The sequence below is a fragment of the Thermobia domestica genome, chromosome 13 (assembly GCF_964235325.1).
Source record: "Thermobia domestica chromosome 13, izTheDome1.hap1.1, whole genome shotgun sequence".
Classification (NCBI taxonomy): domain Eukaryota; kingdom Metazoa; phylum Arthropoda; class Insecta; order Zygentoma; family Lepismatidae; genus Thermobia; species Thermobia domestica.
In genome coordinates, this window is record NC_137466.1 from 183,463,830 (window position 1) to 183,491,676 (window position 27,847).

Sequence of the window (27,847 nt, forward strand, 5' to 3'; positions counted from 1 at the left end):
ACTTAGTGTCTGTGGGTTTGTTTCTCGGGGTTCTTCTGTTCCCTCTTACATTCTAATTCTAACTGTTATATCCTAATCATTCACTTGCATTAATTCATCCGCCTTCATTAGCCTAAATGGGCATAGCTATGGGATGTAAAAGTAGAAATTTCATGTTTTTTTATTTATATTTTCTTTGAGTCTGAACATTTTTATCTTATTCTGTTTCCTGCTGATATTATTAACATTTATTTTCTTTATTGCTTAGTCTTTTTGAGCAAATCTTAACTTTTTCCAATTTTTCTCTTCCATACAGAGTCTGCCAGCGAAATGTGTACACTCTTTGTCATCCTATATCAAGATACTGGCATTGACAAGTGTCCTGTAATTTAAGTATGTTGTACGCCCAACAGATGTCGCCATTCTCAATTGTTTTCAGTTAAAATTATGTTATAGTACGGTTTTGCGCTTAACAGACTCCGGTACTGGCAGCACGGTTAGTGAGATAAGGTTGTGAGATTTGTGAATATCGCAAATCGTTCCATGTGCCTCAAACTTGTCAACAACGCGTTTGCTTGTTAAGTGTCTTCATCCCGGCGAAATTAAAATATCGCTAATTTTACAGTAATTATGTGATATCTTCAAATAGATAAAAGATAATCGAAATGTGGAACAAGAGCGCCCTAGACAATATTATTTTACATAAGAAACCGTTATCACGGCTCACTTGTCTGCTTTCGATTTCGAGCCATTTTGAAAATCGGCATTTATTTTCGCGTTTCTAAACATCTGAAAACGGAAAGCCACTAGGTGACTTGTGATAACGGTATCTTACACAAAATAATATTGTCTAGGGCGCTCTTGTTCCACATTTCAATTATCTTTTATCTATTTAAAGATATCACATAATTACTGTAAAATTAGCGGTATTTTAATTTCGCCGGGATGAAGACACTTAAGTGGGTTGGTGGTTCAGTACCAAACTTCCCTCTCCACTGACGCTGCACTTCGATGGTTTCCCAAACTTGATAAAACACTTCAAAACGTGCTTACGCTGCTCGTCCTGCCACTTTTTTCTCTCTCTAACCGTGCTGACAGTACCGACATCTGCTGAGCGAAAGCCGCACTAAAACGTATTTTTAATTGAAAACAATTAACAATGTCGACATCTGTTGGGTGAAAAACCATACTACAACATTTTTAACCCTAGAAAGGTAGCGTTCTCAATATGTACGTTAAAGGTAGCGACACGTCAAATTGACGTGTAGGTCAGACGCTGGACAAAAGAGTGATGTTTAATGTATACATTTATTTTATTTATCATTTTGTTTTTATTAAAATATTTTATTTTTTATTTATCTTAAACAGGACACTTTCTGCTATTACAAGAATAGTTTTGTTTCCACAAATGACTATCTAATAAGTAGGTCTATTTATTTTACCGTATATAAAAGAAATTACAAATGTGCTTTTTTTTAAAAAAAAAAAAAAAAAAAAAACTTACCGTACTATGAATACATTTTACAATTATAAAAATCTACTCCTTGCATACAATGTTGAATAAGTATAATAAAAACAAGGACAGCAATGTAACACATTGGCATTTAGGTGCAGTCAGGGCAAACTTTTTTCTGGTGCTCCCCACATATCGCTTTTCCACATTCGCAGCAAGTATTCGTCATTCTTCTTTTCCTTACATCACAAAAGGCACAGTACTTTCTTGCTCCTCTTTGGTCAGCTGTTGGCTGCGATTTCTGTAATTTCCTATAGTCTCCAACAACCTTCTCAATTGTCATCCTCAAGTCTCGACTCAGTGTCCTTTCCCTCAGTCGTTCCTCTTGCCATGGTCTTGTTAACTGTTTGTGCGTGTCTATACAGAAGTCCTGCCTTGACATTGGTTTGGAATTCGCTCCACTCCTTCTGAAATGGTTGTGAAGATAAATTACATATCCATTTATCAGAGAGATGTTTATCATATTATAGAAGAAACAGAGAGGCCACCTTTGTGTCTTACTACCACAGTTTATGTTTTGACACATTTGGTCCATGGTGTCAACCGCACCTTTTGTTGCATTATATGTTATTACGATCTCTGGCTTTCCTGTGCGATCGTTCAGAGTGGCATCATCATGCATTGTGCTCAATAAGCACACCATCTTCTTCGAGTTTGGTTTATAGGGACTGCTGTTACATCTTCATCAAATAGAAACATTGAAGATCCTTCTTGCCTATTCTGAAATTTCTTGTCTGTGAATTCTTCTGGTAATTCTGGTTTGTTTCTCTTCACAGTTGCAACTGCAGTCAATTTCTTTTGGAGAAGTTCTTTGAGCAGTGGGATGGAAGAGAACCAGTTGTCCATGGTAATGTTTCGGTTTGAATTTTGAATGGTTTTCACCAAGTCATTCACAAAATAGTTTGCAGCAGGAGTTTTTGGCGGCACTGTCCCTTTCCCCAAATAAACTTTTGTATCAACCATATATTTGGTTGCATTGTCACACATAACCACAATTTTAATACCATACTTGTTGGGCTTTGAAGGATTATATAAATACATTCGAAAAGGGCATTTACCCCGAAATCCAACAAGTTGCTCATCAATGGCTAAGTATGATCCAGCCTTATAATTATCTCGACATCTTTGCAAAAACATATTCCAAATATCAGATATGAAGGCCAGTCTATCTTCTATTTTCCTTACTTCTCTCGTTTCTTTATTATCAAATCTGAGACAGTTTATCAAGAACTTAAATCTCCTTTCCGACATGGTTGCCTTGTAGCGATCTCCACATAGGGTCGTATCAAACATCTTTTCAGTGGGCAGATGATTGTCTTTCAGGGCAGCAGATAAAATTAATATCCCCAAGAGTGCTCGAAGCTCTTCCATACAAACATGCCTTACGCTTCCTTCAGGTCTTTTGTACTTCTTCCGTTGTTGCTCAATTTCTTCATTGGTGTATTGGAGAATAGTCGCAAGAATTTCGTCACAAAAAAATAGTTCAAAACATTTAAGAGAAGCTGTGGCTTGACGGGAATTATTTGATGCTGTGGGTCCTGGCCGTATATGAATAACATTTTTGGACGGTGTGTTCCCCTTGTTCTTTAGGCATGACGTGTTCCAAACAAACCCATTCTTGCTTTTCAATGTTTCTTCTTGTACTTTGATAACACTTCCAGCAGATCTTCCCTCAACATTGTTGGAACATTCGTCTTTGTTTCTTTTACTTTCGTTCAGAACATTGTCTTTTTTCTTTTTCCGAGGCTGAGTTGGAGCAGTAGAAATTTCAATGTTCTTTACTGCTTCTAGATAATCTAAGTCGTCTTCTTCCGGTGTGTATTCGGGGTCAGCATCACTATCGTAACAGCTTTCATCAGAATCCGAATGGACTTCAACTTCTAAATTATCTTCTTCCAGATTTTCGGAAATTTCTTCTTCCTCTTCGAGAGCAGCCAATATTGCATCTTCATTGTCCAAAACGTTTGTCATTATTCTCGTCCTTGAAGTGTCTGCCATCACCCAGAAAACGATCGAAAGTGAACCAAAGCATTCAACAAAACACCCGTTAAAGGTAGCAACGCGTCAGATCTACATGTACGAAAAAGGCGGTTAAAGGTAACGACACGTCAAACTGACGTGTAGGTTTTAGAAAAAGAAAGTCGCCCAGAACAAAGAACGCGGAGACCACTTACACCCGACGCCAACTAGTCGGCAACTAACACAAGTAAGCACTGCTGGCGTGCGGAGGTCTGGAAGCAAGGGGAGGGGAAAGGAGAGGCTATTATTCTCTACCTACACGTAAATTTTACGTACGCTACGTTTCCAGGGTTAAACTCCAGAACAACCTAATACAGGATGACAAAGAGTGTATACATTTTTCTGCCGGACTATATTTTAATTGGTATTTGTTAAAACAATTCAGTGTCTACAGTACTTTAACAGCTATCATTGCTACTGCTTTTGAGGAATCTGTATGGATAGGGCTATCATTTAAATATAAAAACTGTTTTTCTTATTCATAAGTGTTATTACTATAGAATAATGTTGTTACTAGAGATGGCCACAAAGTTCCAGTTCCGCAAGAAAACGGTTTTTGAAGATCCGGTTTTCAGAACCGGTTCCAGAGCTGGATCCGAAAACCTGGTTCCAGAACCGGATCTTAGGAACCGGTTCCAGACCTGGATCCGAAAACCCCCAAAGACCCGTAAAGGAGGCACAAAGTTCAGCTTCAAAACACTGCAAAACACCGCTTGTGCCCTCCCTGCCCAGACCCGCTTGTGCTCCCAGAAAAAAAGTTTTGGTCCACCAATGGATGTTTAGCCAAATGAGTTTGCCAGTTTGCCTGTTTAATCAATGAGTTTGCCAGTTATCCAGTTTGTTTAAACAAACGAGACAAGCGGTCGCCGCCTGGGCGCTGCCTGTCGTTTCCACCATTTCGTTGTTCATAGCCTGCCAGCAGTTCGAGTTTAGCGTAGGGATGGCCACGAAGTTCCGGTTTCGGCGACGGTTTTCAGAACCGGTTCCAGACTTGGATCCGAAAAACCGATTCTGGACCTGGATCTGAAAAACCGGTTCCGGAACAGGATCTTCTAGAACCTGATCCGTTCAGAGCCGAAAACCGGTTCCACCAGGAACTGGTTCTGGCCATCCCTAGTTGTTACATAGTAGTGAAGGCTAAAATTAAGGAATTAATTGTAAGTGATTTTTTTAAAAATCATGTAACTATGTTTATTTTTCCGATAGACTGCTGACTTATTTAATAATGGATAAAGGTTTATCTCCTGAAAGAGTTCACCTTATCGGACACAGCTTAGGAGCTCATATAGCGTCTTATATCGCCAATGGAGTAGCACGTCGGAAGGGACTCATTCGAAGAATTACAGGTAAATTTATTTATTGTATTATTTCTCTCTGAATATTTTACTAACACTAATATTTACATATATATAACGTAATGAAATGTAGTGCTTATAGAGCAAAGTTATTCAGTTTAGGTTAGGTTAGGTTAGGTTAGTACGAGTGCGGTTTCATAAGTAACTTGTTCGAATACTAATAGATACCGCTAACGTCATCTGTATATGCAGTCATAAAGTTTCCTTTCTCTTCTCAAGTCATTCTCACAGTAATTCGTTGCTTGACAGTTGCTTAAATACAGTAGAAGTGTTTCGAGTTAATAGTGGAAAATGTATTTGGTCTAGGAATTAATTCGTGCGGGTGGACAAGAGATGGCGCAACGAACGGAGCGTCCCACAGTTCCGTGTATCCACACATGTGTTGCAAACCCCTGTCATCGCGTATCGTTCGTAGTATAGGGCAGTGGATTAAAGCGTCAACAACACCAGTTTGTAGTTAAGTGAACATGGCGCAATTTGTGCCTGATAAAGTGTTTTTGCGGGGTGTCCTGCTGCATTACTTTAACATGCAGAAAAGTGCGACTGAAAGTCATCGTATTTTGGTGGAAGTGCATGGTGACCATGCTCTAGCTGAGCGAACGTGTCAGAAGTGGTTTGCACGGTTTAGAAGTGATGATTTCGGCTTGGCAGACCAAGAGCGAGCTGGACAGCCAAAAAAATTTCAAGACGAAGAATTGACAGCATTGCTCGAGCAGGATTCGTGTCAAACGCAGGAATAACTTGCAGCAGCATTAGGCGTTGATCAAACAACAGTCTCCAAACGCTTGAAAGCCATGGGAATGATTCAAAAGATGTCACATTGGGTTCCACATGAATTGAAAGACAGAGACGTTGAAAGACGAAAAACCATTTGTGAATTGCTGCTTCAACGACAGAGCAGAAAGGGGTTTCTGCATCGAATTATTACGGGTGATGAGAAGTGGATCCATTACGAGAACCCTAAACGAAAAAAGGCCTGGGTGAAACCAGGTGAACCAGGTCCATCACAACCAAAACGAGATATTCACTGTGCAAAGGTTATGCTGTGCATATGGTGGGATATGAAAGGTGTGGTGTACTATGAGCTGCTACAACCGGGTGAAACTATGAATGGAGAACGTTATCGACGACAATTAATGCGTTTGAAGCAAGCTCTGGCCAGAACACGACCAGAATGGGAGAACAGACATGATAAACTTATTGTTCAACATGATAACGCTCGCCCACATGTCGCAAAACCGGTCAAAACCTATTTAGAAAATATCGGATGGGAAGTTTTACCCCACCCGCCGTATTCACCAGACGTTGCCCCTTCGGACTACTACTTCTTCGATTGCATGAACAACGATTTGATTGGACAGCGGTTTACTTCTTCAGAAGATATCGAAACATGGGTCTCTGACTGGATCGCTTCCAAGGATGAGGACTTCTTTCGCCACGGAATCCGTACATTGCCTGACAGATGGGCGAAAGTGGTGGCTAGCGATGGACAATATTTTTCTTAAGGTATTTATGTATTTTGTGTTTGTACTACAGCTTCAATGTGTGCGTACCAACCGCACGAATTAATTCCTAGACCAAATATAATATTGGAATTTGTGGTACAATTCTATTATTATTATTATTATTATTATTATTATTATTATTATTATTATTATTATTATTATTATTATTATTATTATTATTGGAAGGGAAAACAGTGAGGTAAATTCAGGAGAAGATTCTACCTGCGGATTGGGTGACTCATATCCTTCCTATGACATTACTCGGTTGTGGGTAAAGGTAACAGAACAAGATAGAAGACGCACCATGTTCTGGAGCCTCGAAATCAGCTGTGGGACCCAAAATTATAGATAAACTCCATGGCTGCGAGTTCAACTGCTTCAGCATTCTGCCTGTTCACCACACTCGGACTGCTGTCTATTACTGAAGCTTAAAACTTTTCTGGCAGAACAAAAATTTGAGTCGAATGAAGGGGCTATACAGGAAGTAAACGAATATTTTGAAAGCTTCGAAGAAACTAACTTCCGCAAAGGACTTGCAAAGATGGAGGAATGTTGGGGTAAATGCATTGAACGTTTAGAGGACTATCTTGAAAAATAAAGTACGTTAGGAAAAAAATCGAATTATTTTCTTGTAATGTCAAACGGAGTTACTTATTAAAATACCCTTTGTATCTCTGAGTAGTAGGGTGCTGTAAGTTAGTAAATCAGATTACTTAGCATATCCATTGAGAAAAATTATCATTGTTTGGAATTTGCATTAGATGCCAACGTTTTAAGAGGCCTATTCTCGGCGAAATTAAAATGTTGCTAGTTTTACAGTAATTATATGAAATCTTCGAATAGACAAAAAGTTTTCATAAAGTGGAACAAGAGCTCGCTAGGCAATATTATTTTACATGAGATACCGTTATCACGACTCACTTATCTGCTTTCGATTTCCAGATATTTAGAAAATCGGCATTTGTTTTCGCGTTTCTAAATGGCTGCAAACGGAAAGTTACTCGGTGACTCGTGATAATGTTACCACATATTGTTGTGAATTTGGTACATTGTTGTGTATGTGTTTTGTATCAACAAAAAGTGCTAAAGGCAACTTGTTTACATTTAAAATTTAGGAAACAAATAAAATTCCAAACCAAAAATCTACCTTCATTATGGCCAGCCTGCTGGAAAGAAGACCACTCGCTCATACACCTACGTGATACGTGTACAATTTTGCAAAGAACAACAAAAGATCCTAAACAAAAGCAATCCCTTTTATTGCCGACATAATAATTTGTGCATTGTTGATTTATGAACAAACGCAACAAGGCTATTGCGGATTAGCGTTTTTAATTTTAATTATATTTTAACATGCTGGTTTTGTTACACTTGTATTTTCCAGGTACAGTATTTGAATATGCAGTTCTTATTAGTTTCATATTGTACCTGTTTCATTTAAATTGATTTTTTAACAACTCTGCGCCTGTTGAAAATGTTTAGTAGACCTATTTTTTGTTGTTCTTAACAGTATGTATAAAAATAAAAATATGCTTATCAGAGCAAAATAAAAAATAATATTTAAAGACAGTTTCCTGTATTAGATTCTAATTATATTTATCTCTTCCGGTTATCTTCGAGATCCTCAGGTTGAGAAACCCTGCTATATAGCATTTGAAGTTCCTATCATTACCGGTAACTGTAACATTCCACCAACACTACTTTCAAAAGTCAACTTACTGCCGAAAGTCAAGTACATAATTTCACAGAAGGAGACGAAAAGTTTTCGAGATTAGATGAGACAAAATGTAAGGCGAGAAAATTTTGATTTCTCGTCTCGTGAGAAATACTAATAGCATTAGTTTTTGAACAATATCTTCACTTATAAGAATTCCTTTTGAGATTTTCGTTAACATTCGGGGCTATATTTAACTTTCTTGTTAATAAAATCATATATCATTAATGGGACTTCAGACACAATAGACACAGTGATATACACAGCACTGTATGAGAATTTTACAAAATTACCAACATGTATAGTCATGTCCAAATGTTTGTCGCATATCTATAACTCTGTTGTGAGAATATAATTTGAGAATGATTTTGCAGGGTACTTTTAATACTGTTAGTTTGTGTATAGTAGGGAAATATATATTTGTGATAAATTTCATAGGAAAAGAATTATCTATCTATTAAAATGCTACAATAGCAATTAAAAGCTTTTTTTTTGGTCCGTCATCCCGGTTAAAGGGTTGTGCCCTTTCTTCGGGTAAGTGCATTAATTTGACTGATGGAATTGAAGGGAATGTAGGTGGTCTAAGAGGTTCTTATTTATCATTTATTTATTCATCATATTAATAATAATCATAGATATACACACATATAAAAAGAAACATACATGAACGATAATATTTTAGGTGCTATAAGTGAATATGTCAACATTGCCAGGTATTACATGAACACTAATCATGGAGGAATTTGTGAACTCAAAAATAAAGGTGCAAATGTAATTAATGGAATGGATGAAATGAAGTGCTCTGGACGTCACATCACTGGGTTATGTTAGTTTAGACGAATGAAGTTACCTTCTGTTCCTGGGGCGATTCAGGAACTGATGAGGACGGAGGAGGCCCTTGTTAATAAGTACTTACTGTGCATATGATGAATAGATATGAGATGAAAGTTCATGTGGGCGATACACTGCAAAGATTTCTGGGTCCAGCATGTCGTTATCTAACTGTAAATGATATAGTGTCATGAAGTGCTGAAGGGGAGTATCAACGTAATGAGGCGGTGCATCATTATCACGGTCGTAGCGGAGAATTTCAAGCATCAGGGGATGGTTCTGAGCAATTCGTTTGCAGATAAAACGTATACGAAGTTGTTTAAGATGATTTAGTAATGGCGGAAAGTCGATCATCTCATAAAGTAATCTCGTTGGATGCGGCAGACTTATACGATATGCTAGGCGTAGAGCATGGCGCTCGAGGATAGCAACTTTTTTAATAGAATTTTAACGGTGCAGATATCCAAGCTGTATGTCCGTATGTTAACGTACTCCGCATGAATGTTTTATATGTATTGATTACGGTACGTGCTCGTAGTCCCCAAGTTGTGCCAAGTAGCCGTTTCAGAAGATTAAGTCGGTTTTGTGCTTGACCTATGAGTTTGGTAAGATGTGGATTCCAGGTAAGATGGGTATCAAAAATGACACCGAGATACGTAATAGTAGTTGACACGGGAACAGGCGTAAGATCAACCTGAAGGCGAAGTAGATTAGGATTTCGATGGACTCGAGAGCGACGTCTACGTGGCAAGAAAACTATGGCTTGTGTTTTGGAAGAGTTAATGTTCAACCTCCATATATGACACCAACGCACGAATGTATAATAGCTGCTTGCATGGTTTTATTAAGAGATCGTACTGTGCGGGCAGTTGTGAAAAATGCAGTGTCGTCCGCAAACTAGAATATTGTGGTGGTATTAGGAACGACTAGATCGGCGACGTACAATAAGTATAATAAAGGAGACAGAGATGAGCCTTGCGGTACTCCAGAGTGTGAGAAGATTGGATGAGATAGCGTTCCATTGATCGAGATATAAGCTAGTCGCCCTACTAAGAAGGAGTGTATGTATCGGAAGTACGAGGTTGGTAGAAGGTAATTACGAAGTTTGTACAGTAAACCAGGGTGCCAAACCTTGTCAAAAGCTTTTTCTAGATCAAACTTTACAAGGCAAGAAGGATATCCTGTATTAAACTGATTATAAATGGCTGTGGTGAGACGGAATAATTGATCTAGAGTGCTAAAATGTGGTCTAAATCCAGCTTGGTGAATTGGAAGAAAGTTATGTGAGTTGAGATGGTCGTGCATGCGATGTACAAGGATTCGTTCCAAGATTTTGCAGAGACAACTTGTGAGGTGAATAGGATGGCACGATGTGACTTCTGATGGAGGTTTCTTTGGTTTAGGGAAAAGAAGAACTTTGGAGTACTTCCAGTCGAGCGGAAAAAATCCAGTTCGTAGAATAAAGTTATAGATGCTGCTAAGAAAAAGGAGAAAAGAATGAGACGCCTGTCTGACGAGAACATATGTAACAGCGTCGAAGCCTGGAGCTGTATTCCGTTTGCCTATAAGTGCATTACTAATAGTTTCGGGGTGAATTGCCATGGTTAGAGGATTATTTGGTTCTAAAGTATGATCAGCACATGGTCGAAAGGAAGTAGAAGCTGCATCGGTATGTCGGTTGATAGCTGATTGTAAGCGGTCTGGTGTATACCAACCGGGTAGTGGGGTAAAGATGCCTTGAAAATAAGAAGCAAATATATTGGCCTTGTCTGTATCCGTAAGGACTGCTTGGTGGTTATGAACGATGGAGTATGGCGTACGAGAAACTCTACCAGTTAGTTGATGAAATTTGCGCCAATATTTTGTAGGATGTGCTTCATTAGCAAGTGTGTTGCAAGTTTCGATCCAGTGACGTTTCTTAAATGCAACGATGTAGTTATGAGTTATCCTTAAGTATTGGCGATGCAGACGAAGCGCTTCTAGGTTGCCCGTAGTTAGATATTCACGGAAAGCTCTCCGTGAGGCTGTAATAAAGGGTAAGTATTGCGGAGGTAGCTTGGGTTTATGTAACTGAACTTCAATTGTTGGAATTGAACGTTGTGCTGCGTCCTGAAGGGCTGTAGTTAGATCAGATATTGTCCTATCGAGTTCGTATTGTGTGCTAGGCATAGTGAATGAAGTTACTGCAGCGTCTAAGTTGGAACGATATTTCTCCCAATTTGCCCTTTGGTAGCAGTAGACCTTCTGAGGAGAGGGCTTAGACTGAGTGCTAGGAGAACAGTGAAGTTCGATTTGATGGGCAATTAGAAGCGCCCGAGCTCCAACTTATAACACTAGCTTTTAAATCTTTCATTTACAATTATGTGTGATTTCATGTTTAACAGAGACAAATATTTTAAATACGAGTACTTTAAACAAATGAGTTAACTAGATCTTTTTCATAAAGTTTATGATATAAAATTATTGTTCAAAGCCTTTGTATTTTAAAGAGCCTTCTCTAAAATCAATGCACGTAAACTGTGCTTCCATCTTCCGAGTTCTTTTAAACTATATGTTGTGGACGTTTATATGTTTGTGGTCAGTCCTTTCGACAACAAGATCTCGGAAACTACAGGCTCTAGAAAGATGCCGTTTTCACAGATCGATTGAAAATTTTGCGTAGATTGTCCAGTTCTAATTGAATATTTAAAAAACTTTTCCATTGTTTCTTTATTACATTTTTAGGGCACACTGTTAGCGTTGAAACAAAAAAAAAATCATCATATCGTACGCGTTATATATTCCAACACCACACTGTTGTAGATAGGGTTTGCATATGTCTCAGGTGTTTGTTTTAAGGCCAAATACTAATGCAAAAGGAACGATAACCATTTCTCCAGTCTAAGCAGTAAGATGAATCTTAATTTTTGAATGTTTTGCCCAATGAATACCATATATAACTGACATTATAATTAATTGTATATGTAATGTATTTGTTTATTACATACTGCATGCAAGAAGAAAGAAAACACTGGTCAAACATGAGTTAGAAACTCCAACCGGAAATAGGCTCAAATCTTGCAAACGGTGCGAGATATTGAGAAAAAATAATCGAAAAAATCTCCACTTTGTGATACTCCTTGCCGATTTTTTATGAAGACGTCTTTCACTTGTGTCTGTAAAGGGACATGTACATATGTTGTGAGGAATGAGAAGGAGATTTATGCTCATATCGCGAATGATGCGCTGTGTAGAGAGCACAGGTTCAGCTAGTAAATAAGAAAATTAGAATAAGTAAAACAAAATGTTGCTAAATGGACAAGGAAGTTTTATTTTTGTTATATTGTTCTTATTTATTGCTCTTTTGACATGAAATTTACCACATACACGTGTTTGCCGATTATACACATACTAACATGACAAAAGATACCGTGCAAAATCGTTACATGAAACCACGAGAAAAACAGAAAATTACATTTTCAAAGGGGCTATATTTTGGAATGGCATAAAGTAGGGGTTCATAAATTTTGTGCTGAATACTGTTGCATGTAAACTGTCTGTAGAAATATCCACAGCTATGGTACTACTGGCACCATAGATTTATGAGGGTCCAAAAGTTGAAGTTTGTGATTTTTAAGCCATGTTTTGGGGCGTAATATCTCAGGAGGGCAAAGTGCTAAAATTTGCTGGTTAGCCCACAAAGTAATTCTGTATTTGAATAAACTATTGCAAAAAAAAATCACGACTGATATTACGTGGAGAAAAAAGTGAGGACATGGTAAAAACGCGAAAAAAGCACGTGCATGACGATGGTTGTAGCCCGAAAAAAATAAATGTTTGGAAATGTTTTATGCTAGATCACAAAAACTACGCATGATCCAGCAATGTAGCCCGCTTTTGTTTGTGTTCAGTTGAGAGTGGCGTTTATTCCATCATTCTAGCCCCAGGATCATTAGAACTTCTATATGGTAAGGGGGTTAGCTCCTACTTGCACCCACGACACCCACAGTCGAACTGGACCCCAGTATTTAGATTCTTAATGTATCAGCAAAGTGTCATTGAAATCCAATCCCAGTTACAGGAGTTAATATGTTACACAAGATTGTGTTACATGTATCCTAACTGTAAAACTACATGAACTGACATAAGTTAAAGGAGATTGCGGTTTTCGTTGAAGGTGGAAATTTGGCATGATTATAGCTTTCAAGTACTAACACACAGGAAAATCGCCAAAAGTATATATTTTTATTTTTTAGAGGGTGTAAAGGAAGTATGAAGAAATTCTCCATAAAATTTAAATAGGTTTTTTTTTTTTTGGGAATAATGATCTCATATTTTAGGTACTTGGAATAAAAACTTGAAATTCGATGTGCTTGTACGTTTCGTTAGCGTTATTTAAGTAAATCACCAAAAAGACAAAAAATCAAACGTAGAAAGATTTTTTGGGAATCTAAAAAAAACTTCCCAATGTTATTTATATGGGATATCTACACCACAAAATGTTTAGGCACTTCCGGCATTATTAGAATGATGAAATTTGGCATGATTGCAGACTTCCGGCACTAACTCACAGGAAAATTGCCAAAAGAGAATATTTTTATTTTCTGAGGGGTCTAAAGGGGAGATGAAGTAATCCCACGTTATGTTAAATGGATGTTTTCTTGGGATACAAAATCTTATCTTTTAGATAGTTGAAATACGAAAAGAAACTTAAAATTTGGTAGAATTGTAGGTTTTAGAGGTTCGAGGCCGTAGATCGAGAAAACGCGGGAGTCTGGGGATGGAGCCCCAGTTAGCCAAAGCCTTGTCTATCCTATATAATGCAACCTTGTGAACGTATTAACTTTCGTAACTGGAATTTGACTTCAATGATACTTTGCTGATACGTTAAGTGCCTTAATACTGGGCCCAGTTCGACAATGGGTGTCGTGGGTGCAAGGGGAAGCTAAACCCCTTACCATATAGACGTGGCGATGATCATGGAGCTAGAAAGATTAAACAAACGCCATTCGCAAGCTTTTGCACAACTGAACACAAACAAATGCGGGCCACATTACTGGACCATGTGTAGTTTTTGAGATCTAGCATGAAACATATCCAAACATTAAAAAAAAAAAAAAAAATCGGGCTATGACCATCGTCACGCACGTGCTTTGTTCGCGCTTCTACCATGCCCTAACTTTTTTCTCCATGTAATATCAGTCATGATTTTTTGTCAATAGTTTATTGACATGCAGAATTACTTTGTGGGCTAACCAGCAATTCTTAGCACCTTGCCCCTTTGAGATATTACGCCCTAAAAATGGCATCAAAATCACAAACTTCAACTTTCGGACTCCCATAAATTTACAATGCTAGTAGTATCATAGGTGTGGATATTTTTGCAGACTCTTTACATGCAATAGTATTCAGCACAAAATTTGTGAACCCCCACTTTATGCCATTCCGAAACACAGCCCCTTTAAAGTGTAATTATCTGTAGATTTTCTGGTTATTTCATGTATTGGTTTGAAACCCTGTATATATATTTAGAAGAAAACGTTTATATTCTCCGTGTATCTCAGTCTCTCCTGTAAACATTCGCTTTTGTTTGATGTTCGTTTGATTCGTACGTCCTGAGCAACTGTAGTTTTCGTAAACGCTTACAAACGCAAAAATTGGCACTCCACCGACAACAAAGATGGCCACCATTCAGGAACACTTATACATACGGCAACGTGAATGATGTTATTGACCTTCTCATACACAAGGTTCATTACACTCAATTTTTTATAATTTTCGGAAATGGTCGAGCAACCATTTTCACCATCTGTGGACCACTTCGTATGGATTGACCCAATTTGGATAATAAGTTAAAAATACGTAAAATAAATCTATCTCATTTCAGGTTTAGATCCAGCTCAACCTGAATTCGAGGGAGCAGATACAATCGTTCGATTAGATCCAAGTGATGCTAAATTTGTGGATGTTATGCATACAAATGCACTACCATTGATACCACTTTTTGGTTTGGGAATGATTTCGAGGGCTGGTGAGTAGTCTATTTTCTAAGGCCCATTTTCTGAGAATTTTCTGTGGACTGGTAATGCTGTATATTATAGAAGCCATCAAAAGGTATTATTATTATTATTATTATTATTATTATTATTATTATTATTATTATTATTATTATTATTATTATTATTATTATTATTATATAATCATATATGACGCATCATTAAAGACTGGAATATTTCCCTCAAATGGAAACAATTATATGTTGCGCCAATATATAAATTTGGTGATCAAGATGGTGTTAAAAATTATAGGCCTATAAGTTTTTATCTAAGATTTTTGAATTAATTGTAGACACACCTATATTTCAATGGTAAGAATTTTTTAAGTAATACTCAACATGGTTTATATAAAGGTAGATCGATTGCAAGAAATCTTATCCATTTTACTTATATTACATACTTTGCACTAAAAAGTAATTTTCAGATAGATGATATACAGATATATATCGATTTGTCAAAGACCTTTGATTCCATTGATCACAAATTACTTCTATGTAAGTTATCAAACATTGGCCTATCACTATTATATATTAGATGGTTGAAAGTCACTTATCAAATAGGACTTTTAGTCAGGCAATGTAACAGCTAGTCAAAGTCAAATAGGGAAGGGAATACCTCAAGAATCTCCCCTGGGGCCGCTTCTTTTTTTTCCATCTTTATCAATGATCTACCAGAAAAAGTCAAATACTCAAAAATACTATTATACTCAGATGACATAAAGCTCTTTAGAGTAGTTAACTACGAGTATGATAGGTATCTACTGCAGAAAGATTTAGATACAATAAATCATTGAGGCGAAAATAATTTATTAATGATCAACTGTGAAAAAACTAAACATATTCACTAATAAAACTCAATATTTTGTCAATAAATATAAAATTAATGGAGTAACAATAAACAAAGTAGAACAAATGAAAGATATCTGTATTTTGTATGGCAGACAATTGAAATTTGATAAATGATATAGTGCAATCTACTATTATTATTATTATTATTATTATTATTATTATTATTATTATTATTATTATTATTATTATTATTATTATTATTATTATTATTATTATTATTATTATTAGTATTATATAATCATATATGATAAATCTTTAAAGACTGCAATATTTCCCTCAAATGGAAGCAATTAAGTTTTGTGCCAATATATAAATTTGGTGGTCAAGATGATGTTAAAAATTATATAAGCCTATAAGTTTATTTTCTAAGTTTTTTGAATTAATTGTACGCACACACTTATATTTCAATGGTAAGAATATTTTTAAGTAATACGCACCATGGTTTCTATAAAGATACGTCGATTGCAAGAAATTCCATCCATTTTACCCTTTTTACATACTTTGTATTTCCGCGGTAATTAGATTCTCTTAGTGGTACAGTCTCTCCACTGAAGAATGTTACATTCTTTAAGAGTATGCACCAGAGAGTTGCGTCTCATTAATCTTATAGTCTGTTGATAAAGTGTTTCTTTCTTTGTTGTAGGCCACGTGGATTTCTACATGAATGGCGGCAGAACACAACCTGGCTGTTTACTTAATGTTGACATTCCACAAGTACATTCTCTGACAGATTTCCTGTTACTTCCCATTAAATGTAAGTATAGTAATACTTAATGATAATATTCCACAAGGATAAACTCTTATAGATTTCCTGTTACTTTCCATTAAGTATAACTATAGTAGTTAATGATAATATTCCACAAGTACATACTCCGATAGATTTTCTGTTTCCCATTAAATGTAAGTGTAGTAGTACTTAATGATAATATTCCAAAAGGATATACTCTCATAGATTTCCTGTTACTTCCCATAAGTGTAAGTATAATACTTTATTATAATATTCCACAAATTAATATTCTGAAAGATTTCCGGTTACTTACCATTAAATGTAAGTTTGGTAGTACTTAATGATAATATTCCCCAAGGATATACTCTGATAGATTTTCTGTTATTTCCCATTAAGTGTAAGTGTAGTACTTTATGATAATATTTCACAAGGATATATTCTGATAGATTTCCTGTTACTTCCCATTAAGTGTAAGTGTAGTAATACTTAATGATAATATTCCACAAGGATATATTCTGATAGATTTCCTGTTACTTCCCATTAAGTGTAAGTGTAGTAGTACTTAATGATAATATTCCACAAGGATATACTCTGATAGATTTTCTGTTATTTCCCATTAAGTGTAAGTGTAGTACTTTATGATAATATTTCACAAGGATATATTCTGATAGATTTCCTGTTACTTCCCATTAAGTGTAAGTGTAGTAGTACTTAATGATAATATTCCACAAGGATATATTCTGATAGATTTTCTGTTACTTCCCATTAAGTGTAAGTATAGTAGTACTTAATGATAATATTCCACAAGGATATACTCTGATAGATTTCGTGTTACTTACCATTAGGCGTAAGTATAGTACTTAATGATAATATTCTGCAAATACGTACTCTGATATATTTCCTGTTACTTCCGATTAAGTGTAAGTATACTACTTAATATTCCACAAGGACTTACTCTGATAGATTTTCTGTTACTTCCCATTAAGTGTAAGTACAGTACATAATGATAATATTTTACAAGTTAATACTCTGAAAGTTTCATATAGTGCCATAAATTGGAACCCTTCCTAAAAGTATCAAACCTTGTAGAGAACAAATGATATGTTATGTGCTGAAATCAAGTTTGCACATGTTTCAGTTCAGCAATATTGAATCAAAACCCTTGTTCGAAATTAAATCTGTTCTTGCTAATGATAAAAAGTATGTATCGTCTTTAGAATTTAACCACGCCGAGATGAAATAATCGTGACTCGATTGTATATTGAACACTCTTATCCCAAATATTCCTATTTAGTCTATAGCGTTAACTATCTACATTGTGAAGACTATCGTTCCACTGAGTATTCGGAGGAATGTCCAGAATATTCAAACCTCAGAGAATGTTAGAGCTGTCTAAAAATCTTAATCAGGTTTTTGGGGAATAGTGCGTCTTTAGCGACTGTATTTTCACTTTTAGTTGTAAAATTGAAACGGAGTCCCCTGAGGTTTTTCTTTTAGATTTTTCCTGTTACGTGTTACTAGTATTGCTATTTTTGAATTTTGTTTGTAGTTTTATTTCTTCTGGAGGTAGCTTACTAAATTTTCCCCGAGACATATCTGAGATCATACTCAACGCGGGCTACAAGTATTTTCACAATACCCCTGAGATAATCTAAATGAAATCGAGCAATTTCTGCTGATAAAATGTATTTACTTTTAATTTTTTATGTAAGATTGTACCACATTCAGGGAGTTGAAAACGGGTATTCATTAATATTTTACCGCGTAGGTTTGTTTGTAGCGGCCATTTTGTACAGGCGCTTGTGCGTATTTTTCACTTTTCAGAGGATTCCGATAAACCCTGTAACTTTTTTATGTTTTAAAGATAATGAGTTCAAACTAGAACCATATAAAAGATAAAGGAATGGACCACATTTTATGTTCTGTGTACATTGAGACGTACTTCAGAACGTCGAAAAAAAAAGAAGAAGAAGCTCTGAACATTGAAGTTGGAAACTTACAAATGACCATTTTCGAATGTACACTTTAAAACGAAGTAAATGAGACTCACCTTCAGTTCTTTTGTTTACATAGAGAGTAGATAATAGACAACGTCCCAAACAAGTTTCAGATCTGAGAATCATATACTTGATTTTTTGGAAAAATTTAAACATTGCGAATTTTCGAAAATCGTGTATTTTCACCATCAAATATTTCAGGAAGGACACAACTGAAAAATCTCAAATTTGCACAATATAGGCGATTGTTGTGCAGTAATAATAATAATAATAATAATAATAATAATAATAATAATAATAATAATAATAATAATAATAATAATAATAATAATAATAATAATAATAATAATAATAATAATAATAAAAGCTAAATGTTGTTATATTCCGCCTTTTGTGGAACTCTCGGGATACGAAAGGATTCTGACATTAAGAAGAAAATTGAGGCTTACATTTTGTAAATAAATTTTAAAACGAGAGAAGAAAATTTAAGTGATAAGCCGAGAGTTTTTTTTTTTTGCGATAATCGAGACGAGACGAGAAAGAAAATCTTCGAGAATCGAGACGAGACGATAATTCCACGAAAAATTTACGAGATTAGACTAGAAGACGCTACTCGTCTCGTATTGTCTCGTGGGGAACACAGATGATTAGTGAAATGTCTTTTGTTTCGTCTATTTTAAGTATTTTTTTCTACTTCTTGCAGTACTGAACGAGGTGATCACATGCAGCCACAGAAGAGCACCTGAGTATTTCACGGAAGCTGTAATGTCCAAGTGTAACATCTGGGCAATGGATGTACTCCTACCAGACTGGGGTTCCCTCTAGTAAGTGACGCTGTTTATTTTATTTATTTATTGGAGGTCATGCTCATTCCCATTCTATTTCAACGTAACTTGACCTATGCATGAGGATGGATTGAAAAGTTCTTGCCTTGACCTACAAAATTAGAAAATATTTGGATAAGTTAAGTTTTATATTTCCACATAATTCTCCTCGACGGAGATACATTTGCACCACCTCTCCAGTAACGCATCTATACTAGTTTTTTTAAAAAATGATTTCTCGACCCCTGCAAAATATCGCAGTCCAGCACTTTTCACCTCTGAAGAAAATCGCTAAGTTTCCAAAAACCTTTCAGGTTTCTAAACAAGTGAAAATCCGAGAGGGACAGGTCAGGCGAATAGGGCGGGTGCGGCAAAAGTTCGAACCCACAGGAAGGAATTTCTGCCATGGATGCAAGAGACGTGTGAACGCGCTTATTGTCCTGGTGAAACAACACCTTTCTTCACAGCATTCCTGACATTTTAATTCTGATTTCCTCATCGAAATATCGCAGAAGGATGCAGTAGTATTTAGAATTGATAGTCTTTCCTCTTTTCTAAGTAATCAATCTGGATAATGCCCCAACTATTCCAAACAATTGATGGCATAACCTTGTTTGTCGACAACACTTGTTAGGCTTTCTTTGGGACGGAAGATCTAGGTCGTTTCCATGGTTTCGATTGTTATTTTGATTCTGGTGTACGATGGTGTAACCAAGTCTCGTTTATAGTCACAAATCTACCAATAAACTCTTCGGGATCATTTTCAAAAAAATCCAAACAATTATGGAAAAGAGTGAGTCTATTGCATTTGTGTTCAGGTGAAAGAAAACTTGGGTAGTCATCTCGTGGAAACATTGATTCGTTTACAATAATGTTACTGGGGAATTAGCCATGTTTTTACTAGCGATCTAGTTTCCAGAAAGTAATCTGGATTTCGTATTTAAAATACTGGAATTTTACTTCGAATTTATGAATTTAATATAAAAGAAGCACTGAATATTTGGTCTTTTTTTTAATGAGCAACTTCATGCCTATCCGAAGATGGGCAGGCCATAGAAGGTAACGCCTTTTCTGGGGCCATAAGCATTCTTTTATTGGTAGTATCATTAGGAGATGGGTATCAGGATTTATTTATTCATTGATGTAAATAAATTTAAAACGTGACGTGAAGTGCAGTGAACAAAACACAAGGAAAGGTGTTAATTTGAACACGAGTGTTAATCTTCTGCTCTGGGCAGGTGTAAACACTTGGAAACAAAGAAGTGCATTAATGAGAGCATACACTATAGATGTATGGATGACAACTATAAATACGACAATAAATGTTACAGAAATCTGAGGCCTGTTCACGTTCATCGATTGCAAGAAGATAGTCGACTGCGAGTAAGCGTAACATGATAAGGCTGGAGAATGTTCGAGCACTTCAGGAGGAATTGGATGAGCGGTTTTGATAAGGCGTTGGATATATCGAGAGCGAAAGTGGTAGAGGTGTAGTAGAAGTGTCGATGTGTTGGTGCGTCAATAGACTTCTGTTGGAGTGCGAGGTGGTAGAGAGTATGTAAGGCATCAGGGCCGGATTAAGGGAGGGGCTTAGGAGAGCTGTAGCCCCTGGCCTCCAGATGTACGGGGCCTCCACTCTAATCAAAATCTCAACTGGCTATCTAAAAAGAATCATACAAGATAGAATTATCACCATAAGATAACATATAACCAAAAATATGAAACACATTCCCTTAGTTTTCCTGCTGAACTTTCACAGAAATGTTTCAGGAGAAGTCAGCAGAGCCACATATTTTTCCTAGTCCCGGGCTTCGAGATGGGTTAATCCGGTACTGCAGGGCAAAAACCGTGAAATTCCAAGACTTGTAATCTGTCATAAAGCTTTAACAGAGCTGACAACCACGTGGACTTTTGGCATAACGTGTAATTAATCTAGAAACAAGTTCCAAAGCACTAAGAACAAAACTAACAATACAAACAAAAAGATTAATTAGATATAGACGGTTACGAAGTTTATCTGAATTCAACATACGTTAACTCAAATTTATGTATGAAATTTCTTATAGTATAAGTAAAATTTATGAACAGTAGTACTCGTACCTGAAGTAAGTTTTATTTTGAGAGCTATCTAGTGAGTGAGGTATGAACTAATTAGGTAATTAACTATTGTAAAATTGACTTTAATTAGTTAATTTTATTACCATGAACGTTATAAAAATATAAGAATCGGCATCCTATTTCTAAAATGTATTATCTACGAGGGAGGATCAGAAACTAAGATTACAAGGCGATATTTCGGGAGTTTCGTCTGTTATAGAGGAATGAGGAGTTTCATCCACCCGCCACCTACAGCACTACTAGGTAAACACAAATGATGACTCTTTTGGAAAACTGGTCTCCCGAAGAAGTCTCTCGGGACTTATTCGATTTCTGTGAACGAAAACTGTAACTACGGTTGAAATTCACCGGCAGCTGGTAGAGGTTTACGTGGAGACTGTCATGTCTTGTCAGTATGTCACAGAATGGTATCGAAAGTTCGCGGCTAACAGAGAAAACGTCACGGACGAGAAGCGCAGTAGCCGATCCAGCACGGCATCAACAGATATGAACAGAGCTCGCGTGCAGGAGGTGATTCATGACAACAGGAGGATTACGTTACGGCATCTGATGACAGAATTGGCCGACACTTCTCTTCGCGTCAGACAAGAAGGTGAAACACTTCGTGACAATGTGGCTGAACATGCAAGAACAGGTTTTTTTTACCAGGAGGGAATGGTCAAACTCATCCCACGATGAGATAAGTGCCTCATCAATGGAGACTATGTAGAAAATAACCTAATGTATGCACTATCTGTTGGCTGTATTAGTTGTATGAAATAGTATAAACACGTTTCGCTGCAGGCTTTGTAACCTTACTTTCTGACCACTTCTCGTAATCGAGCTTTCGCATTGCCGTATTATTAAGCAGTACTTTTTAAATCGTATTTTTCATAAGTTTCTGAAGCAAATCTTAGGTTATGGTTGTAACCCGACTTATGCAAAGAGCCTTAGAATAATGTACTTACATCAATCGATAACTGTTTGTAATAATTATTGTTTTTAACAAGTATATTGAAAAAGAGACATCATTTAAATAATATATATATATATATATATATATATATATATATATATATATATATATATATATATATATATATATATATATATATATATATATATATATATATATATATATATATATTTGGTCTAGGAATTAATTCGTGCGGTTGGTACGCACACATTGAAGCTGTAGTACAAACACAAAATACATAAATACCTTAAGAAAAATATTGTCCATCGCTAGCCACCACTTTCGCCCATCTGTCAGGCAATGTACGGATTCCGTGGCGAAAGAAGTCTTCATCCTTGGAAGCGATCCAGTCAGAGACCCATGTTTCGATATCTTCTGAAGAAGTAAACCGCTGTCCAATCAAATCGTTGTTCATGCAATCGAACAAGTAGTAGTCCGAAGGAGCAACGTCTGGTGAATACGGCGGGTGGGGTAAAACTTCCCATCCGACATTTTCTAAATAGGTTTTGACCGGTTTTGCGACATGTGGGCGAGCGTTATCATGTTGAACAATAAGTTTATCATGTCTGTTCTCCCATTCTGGTCGTGTTCTGGCCAGAGCTTGCTTCAAACGCATTAATTGTCATCGATAACGTTCTCCATTCATAGTTTCACCCGCTTGCAGCAGCTCATAGTACACCACACCTTTCATATCCCATCATATGCACAGCATAACCTTTGCACAGTGAATATCTCGTTTTGGTTGTGATGGACCTGGTTCACCTGGTTTCACCCAGGCCTTTTTTCGTTTAGGGTTCTCGTAATGGATCCCCTTCTCATCACCCGTAATAATTCGATGCAGAAACCCCTTTCTGTTCTGTCGTTGAAGCAGCAATTCGCAAATGGTTTTTCGTCTTTCAACGTCTCTGTCTTTCAATTCATGTGGAACCCAATGTGACATCTTTTCAATCATTCCCATGGCTTTCAAGCGTTTGGAGACTGTTGTTTGATCAACGCCTAATGCTGCTGCAAGTTGTTCCTGCGTTTGACACGAATCCTGCTCGAGCAATGCTGTCAATTCTTCGTCTTGAATTTTTTTTGGCTGTCCAGCTCGCTCTTGGTCTGCCAAGCCGAAATCACCACTTCTAAACCGTGCAAACCACTTCTGACACGTTCGCTCAGCTAGAGCATGGTCACCATACACTTCCACCAAAATACGATGACTTTCAGTCGCACTTTTCTGCATGTTAAAGTAATGCAGCAGGACACCCCGCAAAAACACTTTATCAGGCACAAATTGCGCCATGTTCACTTAACTACAAACTGGTGTTGTTGACGCTTTAATCCACTGCCCTATACTACGAACGATACGCGATGACAGGGGTTTGCAACACATTTGTGGATACACGGAACTGTGGGACGCTCCGTTCGTTGCGCCATCTCTTGTCCACCCGCACGAATTAATTCCTAGACCAAATATATATATATATATATATATATATATATATATATATATATATATATATATATATATATATATATATATATATATGTATGTATGTGTGTGTGTGTAATTGTATTTACAAGATATCTTTTCTTTCCAGCGAATATACTGAATTTCTAACTGGTCAAAAATGTACTCCAGAGAGATGCCAGAAGGTTGGTTTGGAAACAGAATATCTGCCAGCCAGAGGACGGTTTTATACGTTGACCAATAAAAGACCTCCATTTTGTAGTAAGTTTACCTTCTATGTTTTTAGTTTCAATATCAAAGCTTATTGAAGGGGGGGTTAGAAGATCTGCAACACTTGGACACTAAACGTGGAGACAATTCTGACAAAATTTGAAACATATTGGCTACTTTAATTTTTTTCTTTCTTATAAATGGAAGGACACCATTTCAACTTCAGTGAACTATCTATTCATTATGTATCTATATTTTAAAATGCTAGGTTTATATGTTTGTCTCCAAAGAAAAGTTTATGTTTCTCTCCAATCTTTCGACAATGATATCTCGAATACCACAAGTGCTACGAACATGACGGTTTCACTGATCGATTACAAATTTTGTGTAGATTGTCCAGTTCAAATTGAATATTTAAAAAAAAAACAAAAAAAAAACATGCTGTTATTTTTTGTATTACATTATTTAGGGGTACACTGGAAGTGTTGAAATTTTTTAAAAAAAGCAAATCATCATATCTTATGAGTTATATATTCCAACAAAACATAGTTGTATATAAGAATTGTGCAGGCGTTTGATTCATGGCCAAATTATAATGAGAAACGAAGATAACCATTTCTCCAGGCTAAAATGAATCTTTATTGTTTCTAGTGTTTTGCCCAATGAACAACATATATCACTGACATTATAATTAATTGTGTGTGTTATGTATTTGCATATTACATACTGCATGCATGAAGAAAGAAAACTTTGATCATACATGAATTAGAAACTGTAATCGGAAGTAGGCTCAAAGCTTGTAAACGGTGTAAGATATTGAAAAAATAATCGAAAAAATCTCCACTTTATGGTACCCCTTGCCGATTTCTGTCATGACGTATTTCACTTGTGTCTGTAAAAGGACATGTACAGATGTTGTGAGGTATAAGAAGGAGATTCATGTTCATATGTGATTGATGCGCTGTGTATAGAGAGCAGGTTTAGCTAGGAGCCTGTCTATTCCACCTGTGCCCTTGGAAATTATGCGAACTAAACTTCGACCCCACTCCCGCCACCCTCTGGCGGACGAAACACTCCCTTTGGTTAGGGAAAAGAAGTGAATGACCTCAGCTGTTTTGCTAGTTTGTCATTTAGTCGTTTGGTCTTGACGAGTGAAGATCGTGGGCTACTTAAGAGTCTTCATCCCGGCGAAATTAAAATACCGCTAATTTTACAGTAATTATGTGATATCTTCAAATAGATAAAAGATAATTGAAATATGGAACAAAAGCGCCATAGACAATATTATTTTGCGTGAGGTACCGTTATCACAAGTCAGCTAGTGGCTTTCCGTTTTCAGCTGTTTAGAAACGCGAAAATAAATGCCGATTTTCAAAATGGCTTGAAATCGAAAGCAGATAAGTGAGTCGTGATAACGGTATCTCATGTAAAATAATATTGTCTAAGGCGCTCTTGTTCCACATTTCGATTATCTTTTATCTATTTGAGGATATCACATAATTACTGTAAAATTAGCGGTATTTTAATTTCGCCGGGATGAAGACTCTTAAAGTGAACAATAAGACGAAGCACAGCGGAGTCCATGAAATAATTCATTGTGGCAACGCTTCCGTACCCAACGATTGAAAGATCTCGGCCGCAGCAACTTTTCCTCCTCTTTCGAGGGAGGTACGGGAAATCACATATCGGTAGCAGTGCCAGCAAGGGCACAGTTGAACTAGACAGGCTCTAGTATCTACTTAAAAAAAAAAAAAAAAAAACTTACATCTTCGTTTAACAGTTGATTTCAAGTTTATGTATTTGATTTGCCTTCCTGAAATGTAATTATCTTACGTATAGTTAATAGTAGATCCTTTATTAATATTACTAAACGCTAGTATTACATAAGTTGCTTTCATATTTCTCTGTTAGGGCAGTTGTCGATTTACTGGGTGTACCAAAAGTAAAAGACATCATTACTTGATTGTCCCAGATATTCCATTGCTCATTCTTTTGATTCCACACAAAGCTGAAAGTTAATAAATATCCTTGCAGCAACAGGCACCAAATAAAATTTTATGTAATTATGTGATATGAATCATTTCTATGGGGAATTTTCCTTACTAAATATTTTAGTTCGAAAAAAAAAATTGCACTTTTCTCTCTAAAAATGTCTGGTACTTATAAAATGAACAGCTTTTCCGGTGTTTCACGCACAATATTGTTTGTTGTGTCGTTAAGAAATTTTTTGGACTGCAAATCTTTTTTCTTAATATCTTCTTTATAGAAATAATTTTATAATTTTATAATTTTCCAATGCACAAAACGCATTATTTTCGCTGCCGTTTCCTTACGCAAGTATAACATCATCATCATCATTATCATAGGTATTTTGCCATTATTGGCAGGACATTGGCCCAACTGAGAAGCTTCCAGACTACACGGTCTTCCACTAACCTCTTCCTTTTCTCGTACAATTTTCCTGTTTTGATATTGGCCTTCCATTCTAGTCTCCTTCCCTCTATTTCCTGTCATCATATCCTCTATCCGTCTCTCATGATAGAGTTTCTTCTTAGCCAATGTCTCAACAAATTTCTCTTTTTTTATAATATCGAAAACTGTTGTTTTCTCCTCCATCATTTCTAACATTCTCCCATTCGTTTTCTGCTTGACTCAGCTAATTCTCGCCATTCTTCTCCACATCCATATTTCAAAATCTTTTAGTCATTTAAGGGGGCAGACTTCTAAATATTTTTGAAAGACTAATAATTTTTCTTTTGCCCGTTTTTCGTAAGTGGAAAGAGGTAATAAAATGTAACTTACCACAATAATAGATAATGCTATTCTACACCCGAAAATACGGATCGAAAGAATTTTCAGTGTTGCCATCCATAGAAATAACAGTGTGACCAGAATTTGAATTACTCAAAAATCTAGGTAAAGGCAGTGACTAGAAAAATAAACTCAACGGTAATTGATAACTTATCATGCTGTCTATCCTTCTTGTTTACTACTTTTTAAATAATATTTCTATTTATTTTATAAACCTTACATAAATTCTTACAAAATAAATAAGTCATTACAAAATAAATAGAAACATTATTTAAAAAGTAGTAAACAAGAAGGATAAACAGCATGATAAGTCATCAATTACCGTTGAATTCATTTTTCTAGTCGCTGCCTTTACCTAGATTTTTGAGTAATTCAAATTCTGGTCACACTGTAATTTCTATGGATGGCAACACTGAAAATTCTTCCGATTTGTATTTTCAGGTATAGAATAACATTATCTATTATTGTGGTAAGTTACATTTTATTACCTCTTTCCACTTACGAGAAACGGGCAAAAGAAAAATTATTAGGTTTTCAAAAATATTTAGTAGTCTGCAGCCTTAACATCATTTTTGCATAATGTCCATTTTTCTGTCCCATACAATACAATTCTCCGTACGAAGAATTTTATGAGTTTTTTTCTCAACTCTTTATTCAAGTTCCCACAAAATAGACTTTTCTTATTCCTAAAGGCTTCTTTCGTCACTCCTATCATTGCTTTTATTTCACGTTTACACTTTTTTGAGCTCCTCCGTGGCTAAGCGGTTAGCGTACGCGTCTTTGGCGTGGGAGGCCCGGGTTAGATTCCCGGCGGGAGCTCATGTGGTTCGGATTCCACGTTAATCAGTAGGTCCACGTCTCATATAGCCTCGCTGCTGAACGGGACGTTAAACTCAAAATCAACGCAACTCAACGTTTACCACTTTATATCATCACTAATAATACTATCCATG

The 27,847-nt window shown here is 36.3% G+C and overlaps 1 protein-coding gene across 3 annotated transcripts in view; it reads left to right on the forward strand.

Moving 5' to 3' along the window:
• LOC145668843 (pancreatic triacylglycerol lipase-like) overlaps positions 1-27,847 on the forward strand; it is a 192,243-nt gene that overhangs the window by 42,557 nt on the left and 121,839 nt on the right. For all 3 annotated transcript variants that reach the window (XM_081737041.1, XM_081737040.1, XM_081737042.1), the window contains exons 5-9: positions 4,718-4,857; positions 14,783-14,926; positions 16,443-16,553; positions 19,227-19,347; positions 24,004-24,134. In XM_081737041.1, the coding sequence (XP_081593167.1) occupies positions 4,718-4,857; positions 14,783-14,926; positions 16,443-16,553; positions 19,227-19,347; positions 24,004-24,134 (647 nt within the window). The remainder of the gene's footprint in view (positions 1-4,717; positions 4,858-14,782; positions 14,927-16,442; positions 16,554-19,226; positions 19,348-24,003; positions 24,135-27,847) is intronic.